Below are 20,084 nucleotides of genomic sequence, written 5' to 3'. Positions count from 1 at the left end.
AAAAAGGAATGTCATTGGGATCCCTGGGTGGCGCAGCGGTTTAGCGCCTGCCTTTGGCCCAGGGCGCGATCCTGGAGACCTGGGATCAAATCCCACGTCAGGCTCCCGGTGCATGGAGCCTGCTTCTCCCTCTGCCTGTGTTTCTGCCTCTCTCTCTCTCTCTCTCTCTCTCTCTCTGTGACTATCATAAATAAATGAAAATTAAAAAAAAAAAATTAAAAAAAAAATAAAAAAGGAATGTCAAAGATAATGATGTAGTATATTTCCTATGGTAACTAAAAATAAATAAAACAGTTTAAGAGCAAGATGAAATAAAAACTAAGAGAGTCTACCACCCACAGATTTTTTATGCAAAGTACCTAAAGAAGCTTATCAGCAATAATATTGAACCTATGGGTACCTGGATGGCTCAGTGGTTGAGCGTCTGCCTTTGGCTCTGGTCATGATTCAGGGGTCCTGGGATAGAGTCCCACATCGGGATCCCCACAGGGAGCCTGCTTCTCCCTCTGCCTGTGTCTCTGCCTCTCTCTCTCTCTCTTTTTCTGTGTCTCTCATGAATAAATAAACAAAATCTTAAAAAAAAAAAAACTCTCAAACTGTGTTCAACTCAAGAAGCTATAAATTACAGAGAAAATTCAAGAAAGCAGGAAGACCATAACTAAAGATAAGAATTCAATGAACCAGAAAACTTAAAAAAAGAGAAAGAAACTCAGAAAAACTAAAAGCTGACTTTCTGAAAGACTATAAAAACAAAGAAACCTAAAGATATTACCAAAAAAGAGAAAGCATAAACAATATCAAGAAAATAATCATATGTGAAGTAAAGATTTTTCAAACATAAGCAACTACTATAAATAGTTTCATATCAACATACTGAGCACATGGATGAAACAGATTATTTTCCAAACAAATATTACCAAAATTGATTCAAGAAAGAAAAAAACGAGGGACGCCTGGGTTGCTCAGCAGTTGAGCACCTGCCTTTGGCTCAGGGCCTGATACTGGAGTCCCCACATCAGGCTCCTCGCAGGGAGGCTGCTTCTCCCTCTACCTGTGTCTCTGCCTCTCTGTGTCTCTCATGAATAAATAAATAAAATCTTGGGGATCCCTGGATGGCTCAGTGGTTTGGCGCCTGCCTTTGGCCTGGGGTGTGATCCTGGAGCCCTGGGATCAAGTCCCACATCGGCTCCCTGCATGGAGCCTGCTTCACTCTCTGCCTTTGTCTCTGCCCCTCTCTCTCTATCTCTCATGAATAAATAAATAAAATCCTTTAAAAATAAATAAAATCTTAAAAAAAAAAGAAACAAACAAAATGGAAATAAATAAACATTAAGTGTACTAGGATTAGGGCAGCCCAGGTGGCTCAGCAATTTAGCAGCACCTTCGGTCTAGGGCATGATCCTGGAGACCTGGGATCGAGTCCCACCGTCAGGCTCTCTGCATGGAGCCTGCTTCTCCCTCTGCCTGTGTCTCTGCCTCTCTCTCTGTGTGTCTCATGAATGCATAAATAAAATCTTAAAAATAAAAAGTGTACTAGGATTAGAATAGCTAGCTAAAGGCTAAGTCAGATAACACCTTAACCACCCTCTAGGCTCAGACACTTTTATAGATGAGTCTTATCAACTCTTCAAAGAACAAATACCTCTATCTTCACACTGTTTTATGAGGGCAGTAAAATCTTGATGCTAAAATTAGAAAAGGTCGGCATGTTTTAAAACACCACATGTACATTTCTGTGTGTGTGACTACAGATGCAACTAAACTAGAGGTAAATATACTAAACAAAGTATAAGAATAAAGTATAGGTAAACTTAATTCCACAGTGCATGAAAAAAAGTGGGGTTTTCTCTATGAATGCAAAGGTAACAGAAAAATCTGTCAATGTTTATTCACCATATTAATGGAGTTAGAGACAACAAAGCTTATGAACTAAGAGCAACAAGGAATTTTAAAAATGATAGAAAAGGCTCCATATCTGAATTTTGGTGATGGTTACATAGTTGTATACATTTGTCAAAACTCAATTTGTATGCATAAAATGGATGTATTTTATGTAAATTATTCCACAACAAAGTTGGTTAACAAATACATGATCTCAGTTTGTGCAAAAGAAGTATTCGATAAAATTAAACACTTATTCATAATTTAAAAAAATGACCCCCAAGACTACTACTAGTCATCATTATACTAAAGATTCTAATCAATGTAGTAAGACAAAAAAAGATGTGTAAAGTTAGGAAAAGGATAAAAACCCATCAATCTTGCAAATGATACGATTATCTACATTTTAAAAAATCTAACTGAAACTATATAAACCATTAGAACTAAAAAAGAGCTCAGCAAATAAAATCAATGGTGTTCTTAAACATTAACAATATTCAATTATAATGTGTAATCCCAAAATGCTACCATTTACAGTAGCTACAAAAAGGTATCTAGGAACAAATAAAAGATGTGTAAAACCTATATAAAGAAATTTGTAAAACACTTTTTTTCTTACTATCTTTAGGGGATCCCTGGGTGGCTCAGTGGTTTAGCGCCTGCCTTTAGCTCAGGGCACGATCCTGGAGCCCTGGGATCAAGTCCCACGTCCGGCTCCCCGCATGAAGCCTGCCTCTCCCTCTGCCTGTGTCTCTGCCTCTCTCTCTCTCTCTCTATCATAAATAAATAAAATCTTTTTTTAAAAAAAAAAGAGAACTATCTTTATTACATGTTCTTAAATACTTCTCCACGTCATTATAGAATGCCTATCATATCCATTCCCTTAAACAATACTGTTCTAGAGAAACAAGTGGGCAGCACTCTTACAATCATCTTTAGTATATGTGTTTATAAAACACAACTGAAGGACATTTTGAAAAAACCAAAATGAGATTATAATAGGTTCACAAATAGGAGGACTTACACTGTTAAAAATGGCACTTCTTTCTAAATTAATCTATAAATGAAAGGCAATTCCAATCAAATCCCAAAAGACTTTTTCATGTAATTTAAGAAGTTGATCCTAATAATGCCTATGAAAGAGTAAAGGGCCAAGAACAGGCAATACAGTTTTGAAGAAACTCTAAGATTTCAAGACTTCTTAGAAAAGTACAGTAATATAAAAAGTGCAGAGACAGCCACGTCAACCAATAGAAATAAAAGGAGTCCAAAAAAAGACCCCAAAATATATGGAAACTTAGCATATTAAAGAGTAACATTACAAAGCAGTGGACAAAAGATGGGACTACTGCTCAATCAGTGATGCAAGGACAACTGGCTATCAGTATGGCAAGCATTAGATTCCTTCCTCATAAAATGAAAAAAAAAATTCAGATGGATTTAGGACCTAAACTTGATAATCAAAACTCTATAAATATCAAAGATCTTTCATTTTTTTGTCTATATATTTGTTTTATTGAAGTTTGATTTGAAATATCAAAGACCTTTATGTTACTTGGGTAGAAGAGTTCTTAAAGACATTGAAAGAACAAATTAGGGACACCTGGGTGGCTCAGCAGTTGGGTGTCTGCCTTAAGCTCAGGGAGTGATCCTGGAGTCCCAGGATCGAGTCCCACATTGGGCTCCATACATGGAGCCTGCTTCTCCCTCTGCCTATGTCTCTGCCTCTCTCTCTCTATGTCTCTTATGAATAAATAAATAAAATCATTTAAAAAAAATTATAAGGAAAAAACAGTAAATCTGACTACATTAAAATTTATGATTATTATAAAGCTAAAAGACAAGCCAAAAATTGAGAGCAAGTATTTACAGTGCTTATAACCAAAGGATTAATATCCAAATATGTGTGTGTGTACATGTGTGCATGGATATGTGCCCATATGTATAACTCTTAGAAGTAAATAAGAAAAGTTCAAACAAACCAACAGAAAAATGGGTGAAGAATATATATAGGCGTATCAGAGAAGAAACCCAGGCATCCCTATTCAACCTTTAAATACAACTGTATGCCTATCAAATTGGCAAAAGTAAAAATAAATGTGTATGTGTTTATATATATATATAAAGTCTGACAGTAATAATTGTTGGGAAAATGTGGGAAAGCAAGAACTTCTAAACACTGCTGATGGGAATGTACACTGATACAACTACTTTGGATGAATAGTAAAGTTCAAGTGTAATGAAGCTGAATAAAAATAAACCTCATGGGACACCTGGGTGGCTGAGCAGTTGAGTATCTGCCTTTCGCTCAGGTCATGATCCCAGAGTCCTGGGGTTGAGTCCTACATTGGGCTTCCTGCATGGAGCCTGCTTCTCCTTCTGCCTCCTTCTGTCTCTGTCTCCTCCTTCTCCTTCTGTCTCTGCCTTTCTCTGTGTGTCTCTCATGAATAAATATATAAAACCTTAAAAAAAAAAAAAAAAAAACCAAAAACCTCAAGACCTAGAAATTCTGCTTCTGGGAATCTACTCCAGAGTATCTATGGCATGTTTACACTATACAAGGAAATAGCTATAAGGATGTTCATTGTAATACTATTTTTAACAGCAGAAAAAGAAAAAATCTAAGTGTTTCTCAATAGAGGAATGGCTAAGCAGTGATGTGTTCATACTCTGAAATACTTACTATATATTAGCTCAATGAATTCAAAGCTTTGTGTACATACAATGTCAACATGGAAAAGGTTGCAGAATATGATCAGTATGATACAATTTATATAAAAATTTAAAAACAAATGCCATACATTACTTATGTTTACATAACCTATAAAGTAAAAGCATAATAACATGGACAGTAAGGATCCACTTAGCTTGAAGATAGTGATTCCTTGTGAAGTAGGAGGGAACAGAATAGGACAGTGAAGGAGTACAAAGAAGTTTTAAATGCATCTATAGCTTTTAGTTCCTGAAAAGGTTTGAAACAAATTTGGCAAAATGTGAATGAATAGCCTTTAAATATGAGTGGTAGCAACAAAGATGTTCATTATGTTATACTCTATATTTTCTATGTTTGGGATATTTCAGCATTTATTTTTTTAAAGAATTATTTATTTACTTACTTATTATTTCAGCATTTAAAAAAAATCAACTCTGCCCTACATATATACACATATATATGTATATATATATAATGGGAAAGAACAAGAGTGAAACAGGAAGACCTTCTAGAAAGCATGTGTAGAAACCCAGGCTAAAGTGATGATGACTTAGATCAAAAGTGATAATAGGATGAATGTGGAGAAATGAATAGGAGAAACAGATGAATGTGGGATTATATTTCAAATGAATAATTTGTATGGATATGAGGACTACAGGGGAGGAGAGGATCAAGGTTGACTTCTAACTAAAGCAATAATGTAGATGAATGTGCTATTTACTCAGGGAAAACTGGGAAAATAACCAATTAGAAAGTATGAAAGAATTGTTTTATGGTTATCTCTTATTTCTTTTACTCAAACATAAGCTCTTTAAGGGAAGAATCTGTCTGCTTTTTCTCTGTATACCCAGAAGTTCCTAACATAACTGCCAAATCAACGTTATACAAAATGCCTAAGTATTGCTTCTTGAAAACTAGACAGACATTGAAAATGTCAGCCTTCAAATAAATCTGACATTACTTAATATTCTAATAACAAAAAGAAAAAATTTGCCAGAAGTTCCCACAAAAATTTTCCCATGCAGCTTATTCAAACTTTTAGGTTCTATACAAATTTATGCCACTTTCCCAAGCCATTTTAATTAATTTTGTATGATTTTACCAGTTAGATGTATTGTAAGCTATGCAGTATTATAAGGTATGCCACCGTAAATAAGATAGGATAATAAGATTAGGGGCGCCTGGGTGGCTCAGCGGTTAAGCGCCTGCCTTTGGCCCAGGGCCTGATCCTGGGGTCTCAGGATCAAGTCCCACATCCGGCTCCCTGCATGGAGCCTGCTTCTCTCTCTGCCTGTGTTTCTGCCTCTTTCTCTCTCTGTGTCTCTCATGAATAAAAAAAAAAAAAAAAAAAGAACTGATGCTATTCTAAGTTTATAAACATTATGATAATGTATAACAACAAAATCTCAAAATTTGGGACGCCCGGGTGGCTCAGCAGTTTAGCGCTGCCTCCAGCCCAGGGTGTGATCCTGGAGACCCAGGATTGAATCCCATGTCAGGCTCCCTGCATGGAGCCTGCTTCTCCCTCTGCCTCTGTCTCTCTCTCTCTCTCTGTGTCTCTCATGAATAAATAAATAAAATCTTCAAAAAAAAAATCTCAAAATTTATCCAAAAGATAGTTTCTAACTATTCCTTTAATTGTGAAGTCAGAATCATATGATACAGAGGATTTTTCCACAATTACTACATAACTGGAATGGTAGAAATATAATCATGTAAGTAAAGATCATTTCCCTCCTAAGATCAAAAGATTACAAGTATTTTTAGTGGATAATTAACTATATCAAAATATAATTCTTGAGGGGGGGGGGGCATCTGGCTGGCTCAGTTGTAGAGCATGTGACTCTTGATCTCTGGATTATGAGTTGGAGCCCTACATTGGGTGCAGAGTTTGCTTAAAAACAAAAAAAGTAATACTTGGGTAATTATGGTACCACAAGTTTCAATTATTTTCTTTAGGTTGTTCAAAATCAAAACAAGTGTATCAATTACTGCATTTTGGCAACTCTCCCTTTTTTAGTGAGTCACAACAATTGAGCATTAGGTCCTAAGTCAATTTTTATTTGTCAAAAGGGTGAATGCTGTGATTTTAACAAATTTCTGAGTATCTATATGCTTGTACATCCCCCTCTTGGTTTATCCCCATTGGCTTTGGGAGATTTAGGAGGGGCAGAGGACATGTTAGAAAGTAGTACACAATTTGACAAAGATAAAGTACTCAAAACCGTAAGTTTAAATAGCCCAAAAAAATAAATCAATGTTTTAACTGTTTTTCTAATAGTTCAGAAATAATACTTTTTAAAAAGGGGACGTGGCGCCTGGGTGGCTCAATTGGTTGAGCATCTGACTCTGGATTTCAGCTCAGGTCATGATCTTGGAGTCATGGAATCAAGCCCCACATCGGGCTCCACAATCAGCACAGAATCTGCTTATCCCTCTCCCTTTGCTCCTCCTCTGGCTAGCACAAGCATGCATGCATGCTCTCTCTAATAAACAAACAAACAAACAAAATCTTAAAAAGAAAGAAATAGTACTTTTGAGTGTCAAAGGAAAACACCAAAAGGTCTCTTAGGAAAACTGTTACAAATTTTCAAATGTGAGAATAGAGCCATTTAAAAATATATATGACCCACATTAGCAATGTAAATTCTATTGCTGGATTTACATAAATTTGTATCAATTTCATTTCTCTGAATTTTAAAAGATGCATCTAAATGGAAACAGAATGGATTTCAAAGGTATATCAAGTATGCATGTGTGTTCTTAGGTTTAAAATTATATTTTCATTGGGTTTTACTTTATTTTTTTTTAATTTTTATTTATTTATTCATGAAAGACATACACACAGAGAGATAGAGAGGCAGAGACACAGGCAGAGGGATCGAGCAGGCTCCATGTAGGGAGCCCAATGTGGGACTCGATCCCAGGTCTCCATATTCACACCCTGGACTGAAGGTGGTGCTAAACCACTGAGCCACCTGGGCTGCCCTGGGTTTTATTTTGTAAACAATGAGAAACTAATCACAGTTATCACACTAGAGAGTGACACCGTAAATGCTTTAATAATGTAACTTTGGCTGTAAAACAAAGAATGGACAGCACTTAGAAATGGGAGGGTACTATAACAGAAGTTTGAGATTAAGATGGTAATGTAACAGTCTAATTGAGGATAGAGCTGTATAAAAGTTCAGATTCCTAGGACCTACTCCTGGAAATTGTTGAGTCAGTGCAATTAGAGCAAGGTCTCATAATCCTAGAGAAGAGCAAAACACAGATGACTGGTAGTAAGTTAGAGCATCAAAGGGAAGATACCCTTCATGCGGACACCTTTAAAAAAGTTTAGGAACTCATAAAAATTACAAACTAATGTTTCACTTTTACCACAAATGAGCATTGACTCACCTGGGTCAGGGTCATATTTTAGGTCCAATGGATGTACAACAGGGCAGTACTGCTTCTAAACATATAAATTAAAACAGATTTAAATTATTCATTCAATCTTTCATGTAAATATTTCCTTCAGCTAATATATATCTTATTAGCTGGTAGAACCATTCTTAAAGAAAAAAAAGGGGAGGAGGACGTGACTGGGTGGCTCAGCTGGCAAGTGTCTGCCTGAGACTTAGGTCATCATCTTCAGGGTTCTGGGATAGAGCCCCACATCAAGCTCCTTGCTCAGCAAGGAGTCTGTTTCTCGCTCTCCCACTGTCCCTCACTTATCCCCACGCTTGTGCTCTCTTTCACACCCTCTCTCTCAAATAAAATCTTTATTTTTGTAAAAAAAAAAAAAAAAGATTTTATTTATTTATTCATGAGAGACACAGAGAAAGGCAGAGACACAGGCAGAGGGAGAAGCAGGCTCCCTACAGGGAGCCTGATGCGGGACTCAATCCAAGGACCCCAGGATCAAGACCCAAGCCAAAGGCAGACACTCAACCATTGAGCCACCCAGGTGCCCTAAATAAAATCTTAAAAAAAAAAAAGAAAAGAAAAGATCCTGAAATACATAGGAAAAAAGGGGAAAAGAAAAGATCAAACTAAGTCTGAATTATACCTTTTATAGTATTGCCATCTACTACATGCACTAAGAAATAGCACCATTAAAAAGTCTAAGAAAAGCAAACAATCAAATGAAAGGCACAGAGACTGAATTTTGTGTTTAAAGTATAACGTAATTGCCAAATTATGAATAGATTATTTTTCAAAAGTTCACTTTAAGACAAGTGTCTGGAACTCAGAAAGCCTATAGAAACTCCCTTTTCAAAGTGGCCACTACCATGTCTGCCCACTGCAGCCTACACACCCTGTGATATACTGAGACTCTAAGAGCAGAACTATGGCAAAGGATCCATGGGCTTGCTTCACAGCACATACGATACAGAGCAGGTTACACGGCCCCTGTGCAAGGCTGACTTAGAAAAAGATCCACACTTCAGCAAAAAGAATAAAACGTTCCTCCTTACTCCTGCCCAAAGCCAGCAGGAGACAAAAAATATTTTCTAAAAGAACTGCCATCATCCATCCATTTTGCATCTTTTTAAACTTCCACAGCAGTACCTTACCTAGGTCAGCCAACTTTCTTTTATGTAATACTGATTACCGATTAGGTTTTTTCCAGGAAAGAAGGGGGTAATAGGGAGAGAAAAAAAAATACATTTTGAATGTGTTTCCTGCAAAATTTTTAAAAAGCAAGGGGGGGAGGGTAGGAGGATAGAATAGGGCATTTCTTTGAAAACACTTTGGAAGAAAAAAAATCTGCAAAAATATCTGCTTATATTTTTTTCTCATAGACAGCATTTACTGTCTAAAATGATTCCTGACAAAAAAAGCAACTGGGAGATTTATATGTGAAAACATGCTAATTTCAAAAATTAGTCACAAAGAATATAACATAATTTAAAACAACATGGGTTTCTCACTCCAGAAGCAGTATCATTCCCAGCAAACCTCCCAACCCATTATGATTTTTAGAGTAAAACTACACACAGTTCATACAGCAAATCAGTGTTCTGAACAGGTATTCATTTTTTTAACGATTTTATTTATTTACTTGAGAGAGAGTGAGTGAGCGAGCACACGTGTGCATAAGGAGGGGACAGAAGGAGAGGGAAAAGCAGGCTCCCCATTGAGCAGGGAGCCCGACTCAGGTTAGATTCCAGGAACCCGGGATCATGACCTGAGCCGAAGGCAGGCATTTACCCGATGGAGCCACCCAGATGCCCCCTGAACAAGTATTCAATCCTCATCACCAATTTAAACTAAGGGGACTTCCAAAATATATAATCATATACAAATAATGTGCCAAACACAAATGACACACAGAAAGAAAAGGCTTCAGAGGTAAATTTATAGGGGCACCTCACTTAGGTGTCCAACTCTTGGTTTTAGTTTAGGTCATAACCTTAGGGATTGGGAGATTGAGCCCCAAGTCAGGGTCCCTGCTTAGCACCTCACTTGGCACCTCACTTAGGTGTCCAACTCTTGGTTTAGCTTAGGTCATAACCTTAGGGATTGGGAGATTGAGCCCCAAGTCAGGGTCCCTGCTTAGCAGGGAGTCTGCTTAAAAAGAGAACCTTTATGGGACGCCTGGGTGGCTCACAGTTGAGCATCTACCTTCGGCTCAGGGCGTCATCCTGGAGTTCCAGGAACAAGTCCCACATGGGGCTCCCTGCAGGGAGCCTGCTTCTCCCTCTGCCTGTCTCTGCCTCTCTCTCTCTGTGTCTCTCATGAATAAATAAAATCTTTAACAACGACAACAAAAAAAGATAAATCATCTTACCAGAATTTCTTGTTTTGCTTTTATGGTTTTGATGACGCACTCAAGGATCTTTCTAGGATACTGCTTACGTTTTGTGGCTATATCCACTATGATTTCATCAAACTGATCTTCAAGTACTTTAATATCAGAATCTATTTCAAGAGAAAACAATATCAAAAAATTTCTTAAAACACATTGCTTTTAGCCTGTATAGAAATATATAAGCTAAATTAAGAAAACAAAAAATAATTAAGAAAAACAAATATGGTAAGTTAATGGATGCCCTCACTTAGTGATTAATTCATTTATTAGTCATTGAAAAATCAATTACTGAGCACCTATGGGAAGCCAGGCCTAAATTAGAAAAATACAAAGATGAATATAACATGATCCCTGCTCTCTCAGAGTTCACAGTTCCCTGGAATAAACAATTGCAACACAACTTGATATATGCATTTGAGTTATGAACTAAATGCCAGTCAGATGCAGAACAATGGAACACTAACTCTGCTTAGGGAACTTTAAACAGAAAGCAACATTTGAGCTAAGCCTTGAAATATAAATGTAAATCCATGGGATTAAAAAAAGGTGGGACAAAAAATAACAAGGAGTAACATTTTAGGCAGAGGAAACCATATTTACAAGATCACAGAGGTTCTGGGAAACTCTTTTCCAAAGCTGAAAGTTCTAAATGACTGCAGGATGAAGTGTAAGGAAAGAAGCATGATAATATATAAAAGAACTAGACTGTAAAGGGTATTTAATGTCAGACTTTCTAACATGTTTTGGATTATGTGCTGCACCAAAGCTGTAACAGTAGCAGAGTAGAAAAGCTAAATCTGAAATAAACACAACTGGATAAATAGTAGGAAAAAGTAAAAGACACGGTGACTGTACAACTTCTTTGATTTAACTAAAACTATTTTATCTGTTGCTTTCCTGTTTGAAAATAGTGAATCTCATACTTCAGCAGAATACTTACATGGGGAACTTGTCAGAAGTGCAGAAATTCTGATTCAACAGAGGCCTCTGGAATGGAGTCCCAAAATTAAGCACCCCAGGTGAAATGAATGCAGGTGGTACATCAACCTTATTTTGAAAATCATCTTTAAGAATAAATAATTAAAAATACTAAAGAATGGGGTGCCTGGGTGACTCAGTCAGTCAAGCTCAGATCTTGATCTTGACTTCAGCTCAGATCATGATCTTAGGGTCAGGGGAATCCAACCCTTTGAGGCTCCGTGCTCAACAGGGAGTCTACTTGAGGATTCTCTCCTCCCTCTGCCCCTCCCCCTGCTCATGTGGGTGTGTGCACACACTCTCTCTCAAATAAATAAACAAATCTTTTTTTTATTTTTTTATTTTTTTTTTTTAATTTTTATTTATTTATGATAGTCACAGAGAGAGAGAGAGGCAGAGACACAGGCAGAGGGAGAAGCAGGCTCCATGCACCGGGAGCCCGACGTGGGATTCGATCCCGGGTCTCCAGGATCGTAAGACTTAACTGGCCTCACATCACACATTGTTATGTCAATGTCTGTGCTAGAAATGTATCTATTTTATTGAGTAGAAACTTCATTAAGAAGTCTGAAACAGGTGCACCTGGGTGGCTTAGTGGTTGAGTGTCTATGAGATCCCAGGAGTCCTGGGATCCAGTCCGGCACCAGGCTCCCCACAGGGAGCCTGCCTCTCTGTGTCTCATGAATAAATAAATAAAATCTTTAAAAAAAAAGTCTGAAACAGTGAAACATATTTTTGGAAACTTTCAAACATTGCTGATACATTTTAGCATATATATACATACTGGGTAAAGATTAATGAAGTACATCAAGTATCTCTCATTCATGTAGCAAATATTAAATCCAAATAAACTCTTTTGAGAGTATTATGAGAAAAATAGTCACTGCTTACTTTGAAAACTCATTTAGATGAGCAGCCCTTTCTAAATTTTAATTTATCCATTTAAAAAGTTCAATCATTAGCCTGAAATAATGTACTATTTCACAGTTTAAAAAAAGTCTTCTAGCTAAATCTTCTATGTAGGAGAAAAATGGTTTTTCAGCGCCACCTAATGATAAAGCTACAAATCTGAAATGTATAAACAATTTGAGCAGGGAAGATCTTGTCACCAATTTAACAAGTTTACCATGTACCTACTATGTGCCAAGCTAAGTATTGAAAAACAAATACATAGCCCCTGTCTTGAGGAACTTACACTTGGATTCTTTTTTTTTTTTTTAAGATTTTATTTATTTATTCATGAGACACAGAGAGAGAGAGAGAGAGAGAGAGAGAGAGAGAGAGGCAGAGACACCGACAGAGGGAGAAGCAGGCTCCATGCAGGGAACCCGATGTGGGACCTGATCCCAAGTCTTCAGGATCATACCCTGGGCCAAAGGTGGTGCTAAACTGCCAAGCCACCTGGGCTGCCCTACACTTTGATTCTTAAATGTACCTGGTCAAGCCTGAAATCAAGTCCCTTCAGAGTAGTTACATAGGAAGGGAAAAAGTTGTTTCACTTGTATATTCATTCTTTCATGTTTTCACTCATTTCTACAATGATCCCAGTGAACAAAACAGACAACCTCTACCCTTGTGAAGATTACTTATTGCTTCTATGCATTAGATGAGATACAAACCCTTTTAATCCTATTTACTGAACCGTTTTCTCTTTCCTATTGTCTTAGGGCAGGTCTTTACCATCTCTTACTGTACTATCACAGTAACTTCCCTAAGATCAGCCTGCCTTGAATTTCTCCCCTCTCCAATCCATCCCCTAACACAGCCAGCAGTGAACTTTCTAAAACACAAAGCTTCTCATATAAATTCTACTTTAGAAATTACCACTGGTGGGACGCCTGAGTGGCTCAGCAGTTGGGCATCTGTCTTTGGCTCATGGCGTGATCCCGGGGTCCAGGATCGAGTGCCACATTAGGCTCCCTGCATGGAGCCTGCTTCTCCCTCTGCCTGTGTTTCTGCTTCTCTCTGTCTCTCATGAATAAATAAATATAATCTTTAAAAAAAATTACCACTGGTTCCCCATTGCCAAAAGGATAAAGTACAAATTCCTTAGCAAACTCTCAGGCTCTTTGTAATCTGGCCCCAACTTATCTCTGGCCACACCTGCCATTAGTTTTCCCAATTCAGTTCTGACATTTTCCAAATATATCATTCCTTTGTGCATTTGCACCTCTCTTCTCTCTGCTTCGAGTGTCCTTCCTTCTTTTTTTTTTTTTTTTTGGCATTTTTTTTTAAAGATTTATTTATTTACTTATGATAGACAGTGTGTGTGTGAGAGAGAGAGAGAGAGAGAGAGAGAGAGAGAGAGGCAGAGACACAGGAGGAGGGAGAAGCAGGCTCCATGCCGGGAGCCTGACATGGGACTTGATCCCAGGACTCCAGGATCGCGCCCTGGGCCAAAGGCAGGTGCCAAACCACTGAGCCACCCAGGGATCCCTCCTTCCTCCTTTTTATCTAGCATGCTACCATTTATGAAATGCATTTAACTACCATCTACTCTGTTTGGTCTTCTCCCCCTCTCCAAACAGTAGTAATTCCTTGTTCATTTACTTCCATTAACAATGAGTTCCTAAATAGTAAGGACCATGTGTTTTCATCTATGTCCTAAAACTTGGTATAGTGCCTGGCATTATCAAGTGCCTGTGAAGGAAGGTAAAATTTTAGTATTCTCAACTATTTCCCCTCACAGTTATAAGGAGAAAAAGGGACAAAGACTAACCATATTCCACCCAGGCTGTATTAGAACACACATATCTTAATCTATAAATTGATGAATCATATTACTAAAGGCAGCCTGGAGCAAACAATAAAGTAATTCCAAAGTGACTTCACAGAACAAGAGTCAAATAAAGACACAGGAAAGGCTGTGTAGTTTAAAAATACTCTTAGATGACTGTGATAAACTCCCCCTCTCTTGCAAATTGGCAATCATTCTGATGTTTGGGAAATTAATGTTATTGCTTTTACCGTTTCAATATATAAATCAGAATGTAAATTTTGGTGACTTTGATGAGATAACTATAATAATCGCAAGGATTAGACAGTGAAGTTTTCTGGGCAAAGTATTATCTTAATGTTGAGAAGAAAAATCATAACCACAGAGGGTTACTTGATGTGCCTGGAATCGGCTCAAGGTATAACTGGATAGCAGGTAATATCAAGCTGGGACACAAAGGTCTGCTGGTCAGACTGTAATATCACTACGGGTAAAGATAAGACACTGACTCCTTATCAGGGTAGCCATCCCCTAGACTTTGCTGGGGACTTCTGCCCCTTCTCACACAGATCATTCTTTTTTTCCTAACTTTTTTCCTTCTTATACTGACCACTGACTATTTTCTTTCCATTAAAACTTTGATTTCTGGGATGCCTGGGTGGCTCAGCAGTTGAACGTCTGCTTTGGGCTCAGGGCGTAATCCCAGGGTCCAGGATGCAGTCCCACATTGGGCTCCCTGAAGGGGAGCTGCTTCTCCCTATTTGTCTCTACCTCTCTCTCTCTCATGAATAAATAAAATCTTTAAAACAAAACAAAACTTTGATTTCTTTAGATATGTCAACATATTAGGGTATAATCAAGTATGCTTTGATTATAAGGTTTCTCTATATATTTACCTCATCCTTTACATGGTACTCTTAGCATTTAACTTCATACCTCTAAGGGTACTTCATTATCTACTCTAAGGATCACTTGTAAAACTATAATTTGACTTATAAGGTATTAATCATAGAAATACTCTGGGCCTGTTTCATCATCAGGAGACAGCTGTACAGTATTTTCCAGTAACCTACTGACAAGGGTACTTTCAAAGATTAATCAGATCAAAGTCTTGTGGAGAATGCCAGACAGCACAAATAAAAAAATCAAGGTACCTACTGTGTAGTTTGCCTCAGATTATGACTTGAATAGTCTTCTAGATTTGTTTCCTTTTTCCCCCCAAAGAAAGAAAAATTTTAACAGAAGGGACACTGAAGATGGGGATTAAAAATTAGCATTCAAGGGATGCCCAGGTGGCTCAGTCCGTTAAGCACCTGCCTTTGGCTCAAGTCATGACGCTGGAGTCCCAGGATAGAGCCCTGCTTTGGGCTCCCTGCTCAGCAGGGAGTCTGCTTCTGCCTCCCCCTCCTTCTCTCTCACTCACTCTCTCTCTCAAATAAATAAAATCTTTAAAAAAGCAAAAAAATAAATTCTAAAAAATTAGCATTTAAAATAAAATTAGCCACAAAAATAACTCAAATTAATGAAAGGAAAAAGTTAAATAACATACCTATTAAACTATCTGAAGCTTCCTGCCATGCTTGCCCATTAATGCTGACATTCTCTTGCACAGCTGATTCAAAAGTCTGAAATAAATTCATAATACTCAAGTCACTAAAAATAACCTTAAAGATTGAATTAAAACATTTTGGCAAAATATGAACTTCAAATTTGTAACAGAAAATATTAAGAAAAGTAAACTAAACTAGCTTATAAGTCTATTCTTCTCAATGAAGATTCCATTTCAATTACTGACTCAACCTACATATTAGCTTTGATAACCATTATGCTACCTATGAGAAAATTTGATGCAAAATTTATATACTTCTTAAAAAGAAAAAAAAATACAATCTAACAAAGTTGAGCTCAGCTGAATCTGAAGGGAACAAGTACTACACAGGCTGCTGAAAGAGCATCAGTGTTAAGGGGAAAAAATGCTTAAAACAAAGTAAAATTAATTTCTACTGCGTAAAGGATTGTATTTTTTAGAGATGTTCACTGAGATAGATAGAAAAGAAATGGCATGAGACCAGGAGTTTGTTTTAAAATAGAAAGTGTAGGGAAGCCCCAGCGGCTCAGTGGTTTAGCACCACCTTCAGCCCAGGGCGTGATCCTGGAGACCTGGGATCGAGTCCCACATCGGGCTCCCTGCATGGAGCCTGCTTCTCCCTCTGCCTGTGTCTCTGCCTCTCTCTTTGTGTGTCTCTCATGAACAAATAAATAAAATCTTCAAAAAAATAAAATAGCGTAAAGGGACACCTGGCTACTTAGTAGAGCATGCAACTCTTGTTATCAAGGTTATGAATTCAAGATCCATCTTAGGCATGGAGCCCACCTTAAAAAAAATAATAAAATAGGAAATGTAACATTTTTGATAACTGTTAAATTTGGTGATAGATACATGGGTGTCCACTGTACTAGTCAATTTTTAATACATTAAAAAATAAGAACTAAAGGAATTGGTAGTACCATTAAAATTTTAAATATACATTTAAAATTTAAAACCTATTGCACAACAATTACACTTCTAGCAATGCATCCTCAAGAACCATTTTCATAAAACATAAAAAGGATGGCATGTCTGGCTGGTTCAGCAGTTGAGCATCTGCCTTTGGCTCAGGTCATGATCCCGGGGTCCAGGATTGTGTCCCACACTGGGATCCCTACGAGGAGCTTGCCTTTCCCTCTGCTTCTCCCTCTGCCTATGTCTCTGCCTCTCTCTCTCTGTCTCTCATGAATAAATAAATAAAATCTTAAAAAAAAAAACAAAAACTGGGATCCTTGGGTGGCTCAGCAGTTAAAGCGTCTGCCTTCAGCCCAGGGCCTGATCCTGGAGTCCCAGGATCGAGTCCCATGTCGGGCTCCGTGCATGGAGCCTGTTTCTACCTCTGCCTGTGTCTCCACCTCTTTCTCTCTCCTCTGTGTCTCTCATGAATAAATAAATAAATAAATAAATAAATAAATAAATAAATAATCTTTTTTTTTAAGATTTCCTTTTTTTTTTTTTTTATTTTTTTTATTCATAGAGATGCAGAGCGAGAGAGAGAGAGAGAGAGAGAGAGAGAGAGGAACAGACACAGGCAGAGGGAGAAGCAGGCTCCATGCAGGGAGCCCGATGTGGGACTCGATCCAGGGTCTCCAGGATCATGCCCCGGGCTGCAGGCGGCACTAAACCGCTGTGCCACCGCAGCTGCCCAATAAATAATCTTTAAAAAAAAAAAAAAAAACTGACAAATAATAGTTGACAGATTTGGGGGGGGGGGTTGATTGCTAAATCAGTTTAACACTCTTAACGCAAAAAATAAACAAAAAACTAAAACAACAAAAAAGCCATAAAAAAAGAATATAAAAGGGATACCAGGTGGCTCAGCAGTTGAACTTTTCTACTTTCTGCTCAGGGCATGATCCTGGGTCCCAGAACCAAGTCCCAGGTCTGGAAATCAAGTCCCGCATCAGGCTGTCTCTCATGAATAAATAAAATAAAATCTTTAAAAAAAAATATATATATATATTACACCCTCCATGGGCCTTCCAAAACAGTAAGTTATTTCCAAAAGGAAGAGGGATGGGGGAGAGGAATTCACTTTTGCTTTATGCTGTTTTTTTTTTTTTTTACAAGAACGTACTTTGTAAGGTTTGTAGAAGAGCATAAATCAAATCATGAATGATAATGAGTTAAGTTATGCACTCTATACTTTAAAGATTTTATAAAATAAAATCCTTACTTTATATAAGGACATTTACGAATTATCTCAGAATACAAAGTGTAATAACATTCATTACACAATCATATCAATACCACCTTTTAAGAATATCCATTATCATATTATGCGGTTTCAGATTAAGAGACATAAATTAGGCTTTAACCTAATTAAAGCCTCTGCCTTTTATCTGCTTTTAATATAAAACACAAATGAATTCCCTGGTAGTTTAAGCCTTCAAACCTTTATCTTCTAATTCACTTTATCATTCATTAGATAAGGTATAACAGGTTAAGCCAAGCTCCTCTTTTTCTGTAATGTTCTAAGTAGGTCAGTACTTCCTAGAAAGGGGGAAATACTAGACAGATTTTTTTTTTAAGATTTTATTTATTTATTCATAGAGACACAGGGAGGGAGAGAGAGGCAGAGACACAGGCAGAGGGAGAAGCAGGCACCACGCAGGGAGCCCGATGAGGGACTTGATCCCGGGTGTCCAAGATCAGGCCCTGGGCAGAAGGCGGCGCCAAAACACTGCGCCACCGGGGCTGCCCAGAAAGAGGGAAATACTAAAATCCTTTACGCAAAAAGTCTTTTCCCCCAAGAACTACTAATAATGTCCTGAGGTATGTCTCTATCCTTCCTTTCCTTGCACGAAGGCAGGAACAGCCTTATTGTATCCAAAACGGGAACAGAGAATCGCTACCCAGGGGCTGTTTGTTTATTCTTCTTCCATTTGATTTATTTTTATTGTTTGCCCTGCGGTCATTCCCACTCGCAAGCGTGCTGCGTTATGAGCTTTTAAACTTTTTCTTCCTACACATAGATTGTATGCTTCCTTAAGGCAGGTACCAATGCTTCAATAATATGTTGTGTCTTTCCTAAAAAAAAAAAAAAAAGAGGGGATCCCTGGATGGCTCAGCGGTTTGGCACCTGCGCAGGGCGTGATCCTAGAGACCCGGGATCGAGTCCCACGTCGGGCTCCCTGCATGGAGCCTGCTTCTCCCTCTGTCTCTTGTGAATAAATAAATAAAATCTTTAAAACAAAACAGGGCAGCCCAAATGGCTCAGCGGTTTAGCACCGCTTTCAGCCCAGGGCGTGATCCTGGAGACCCGGGATCGAGTGCCACGTCGGGCTCCCTGCATGGATGGAGCCTGCTTCTCCCTCTGCCTGTGTCTGTTCCTCTGTGTGTGTGTGTGTGTCTCCCATGAATAAATAAATAAAATCTTTAAAAAACAAAAACAAAACAAACCCTAGCTTCTTCAGAGCTTTGCAAAAGATGTGAGTAAGGAAGGGGGAAAAGGTTACGAGGGCCGGTGAAGTTACTAACCGAGACAGCATCCTTACCCACTTTAGACTTGTAGGGAAAATGTTCCCACGGACTTTACAGGAAGCCCTAAAACAGGCAAAAAGGAAAGACCGAACCGCTAGCGCGGTGCCCGGCTGACTTCCAGGATTATTATTATTATTACCCTTTCCCGGAAAATTCCTGCTAGAGTCTGCGTCTGCCCTGCCCAGCAGGGGGGCCACTAGCCAGCCACTTTCTGAGGTTCCCGAGGTCTTAAAAGGCGGCCCCAAGGGAGATGGGCTCTAGGTTCGAGCAGCTTAGCACGAACAGAAGAATCATAGAAGACCGCGTTCGTTTTTTGTTTTTTTTTTTTATCATCACAAATTAAAACGGCATCTTGGATAGGGCGGGCTCCATAAAGCATGACATTAATTACACTTTTTTTTTTTTTCCCCTTCCCGTAATTTCCGGTTACAGGCTCAGCTCGCCCCTCTCCGTTCCCACCGGCCGGCGCGGGTCCGAGCCGTTCCTAAGACCCGGATGACGCCGCGGCAGCTATTCCGCCTCCCCCCGCGTTTCTCGGGCCGCCTCGGTGAGCCCAGAGCCCGGCGCAGGGGGAAGGGGGTGACGAGGCCGGAGACGGCTACGCGCCCGTACCCACTGCACATCCCGCAGCGCAGGCCCCCGAATCTCCTCCGGCAGCGCGTCCCCGAGCTTGTCCACGAAGCGGCCGCACAGTTCTACCATTTCCGTCACGGCCCGCTTCGACGTGCAGCGCACCCGGCAGTCCTCCCGGGAGCTGGCGGCGACCGACGCCCCGTCGTCCGGCCGCGCCTCTCTCTCCACGTCCCGCGGACGGGAAGAGACCCCCGACACGGGAGCCCCCGCCATCTTTCCAGTTTGAACCGCGGGCGGGAACTCTGGGAGCGGAAGGGCGGGCTGGGGGGGGGCGGGGGGAAGGGGGGCGGGA

The 20,084-nt window shown here is 39.0% G+C and overlaps 1 protein-coding gene across 1 annotated transcript in view; it reads right to left on the bottom strand.

Moving 5' to 3' along the window:
• Positions 1 to 20,036, bottom strand: part of NSL1 (NSL1 component of MIS12 kinetochore complex) — a 36,209-nt gene extending 16,173 nt beyond the window's left edge. Inside the window, 4 exon segments of the mRNA XM_041723751.1 lie at positions 7,997 to 8,051; positions 10,374 to 10,504; positions 15,638 to 15,713; positions 19,772 to 20,036. Of these exon segments, the coding sequence (XP_041579685.1) occupies positions 7,997 to 8,051; positions 10,374 to 10,504; positions 15,638 to 15,713; positions 19,772 to 20,005 (496 nt within the window). The 5' untranslated portion in view covers positions 20,006 to 20,036.
• Positions 20,037 to 20,084: the final 48 nt, after the last annotated feature.

Source organism: Vulpes lagopus, chromosome 1 (genome assembly GCF_018345385.1).
Source record: "Vulpes lagopus strain Blue_001 chromosome 1, ASM1834538v1, whole genome shotgun sequence".
NCBI lineage: Eukaryota > Metazoa > Chordata > Mammalia > Carnivora > Canidae > Vulpes > Vulpes lagopus.
Note: the sequence above shows the minus strand (reverse complement) of the source record. Positions and strands in the feature narration are given on the sequence as shown.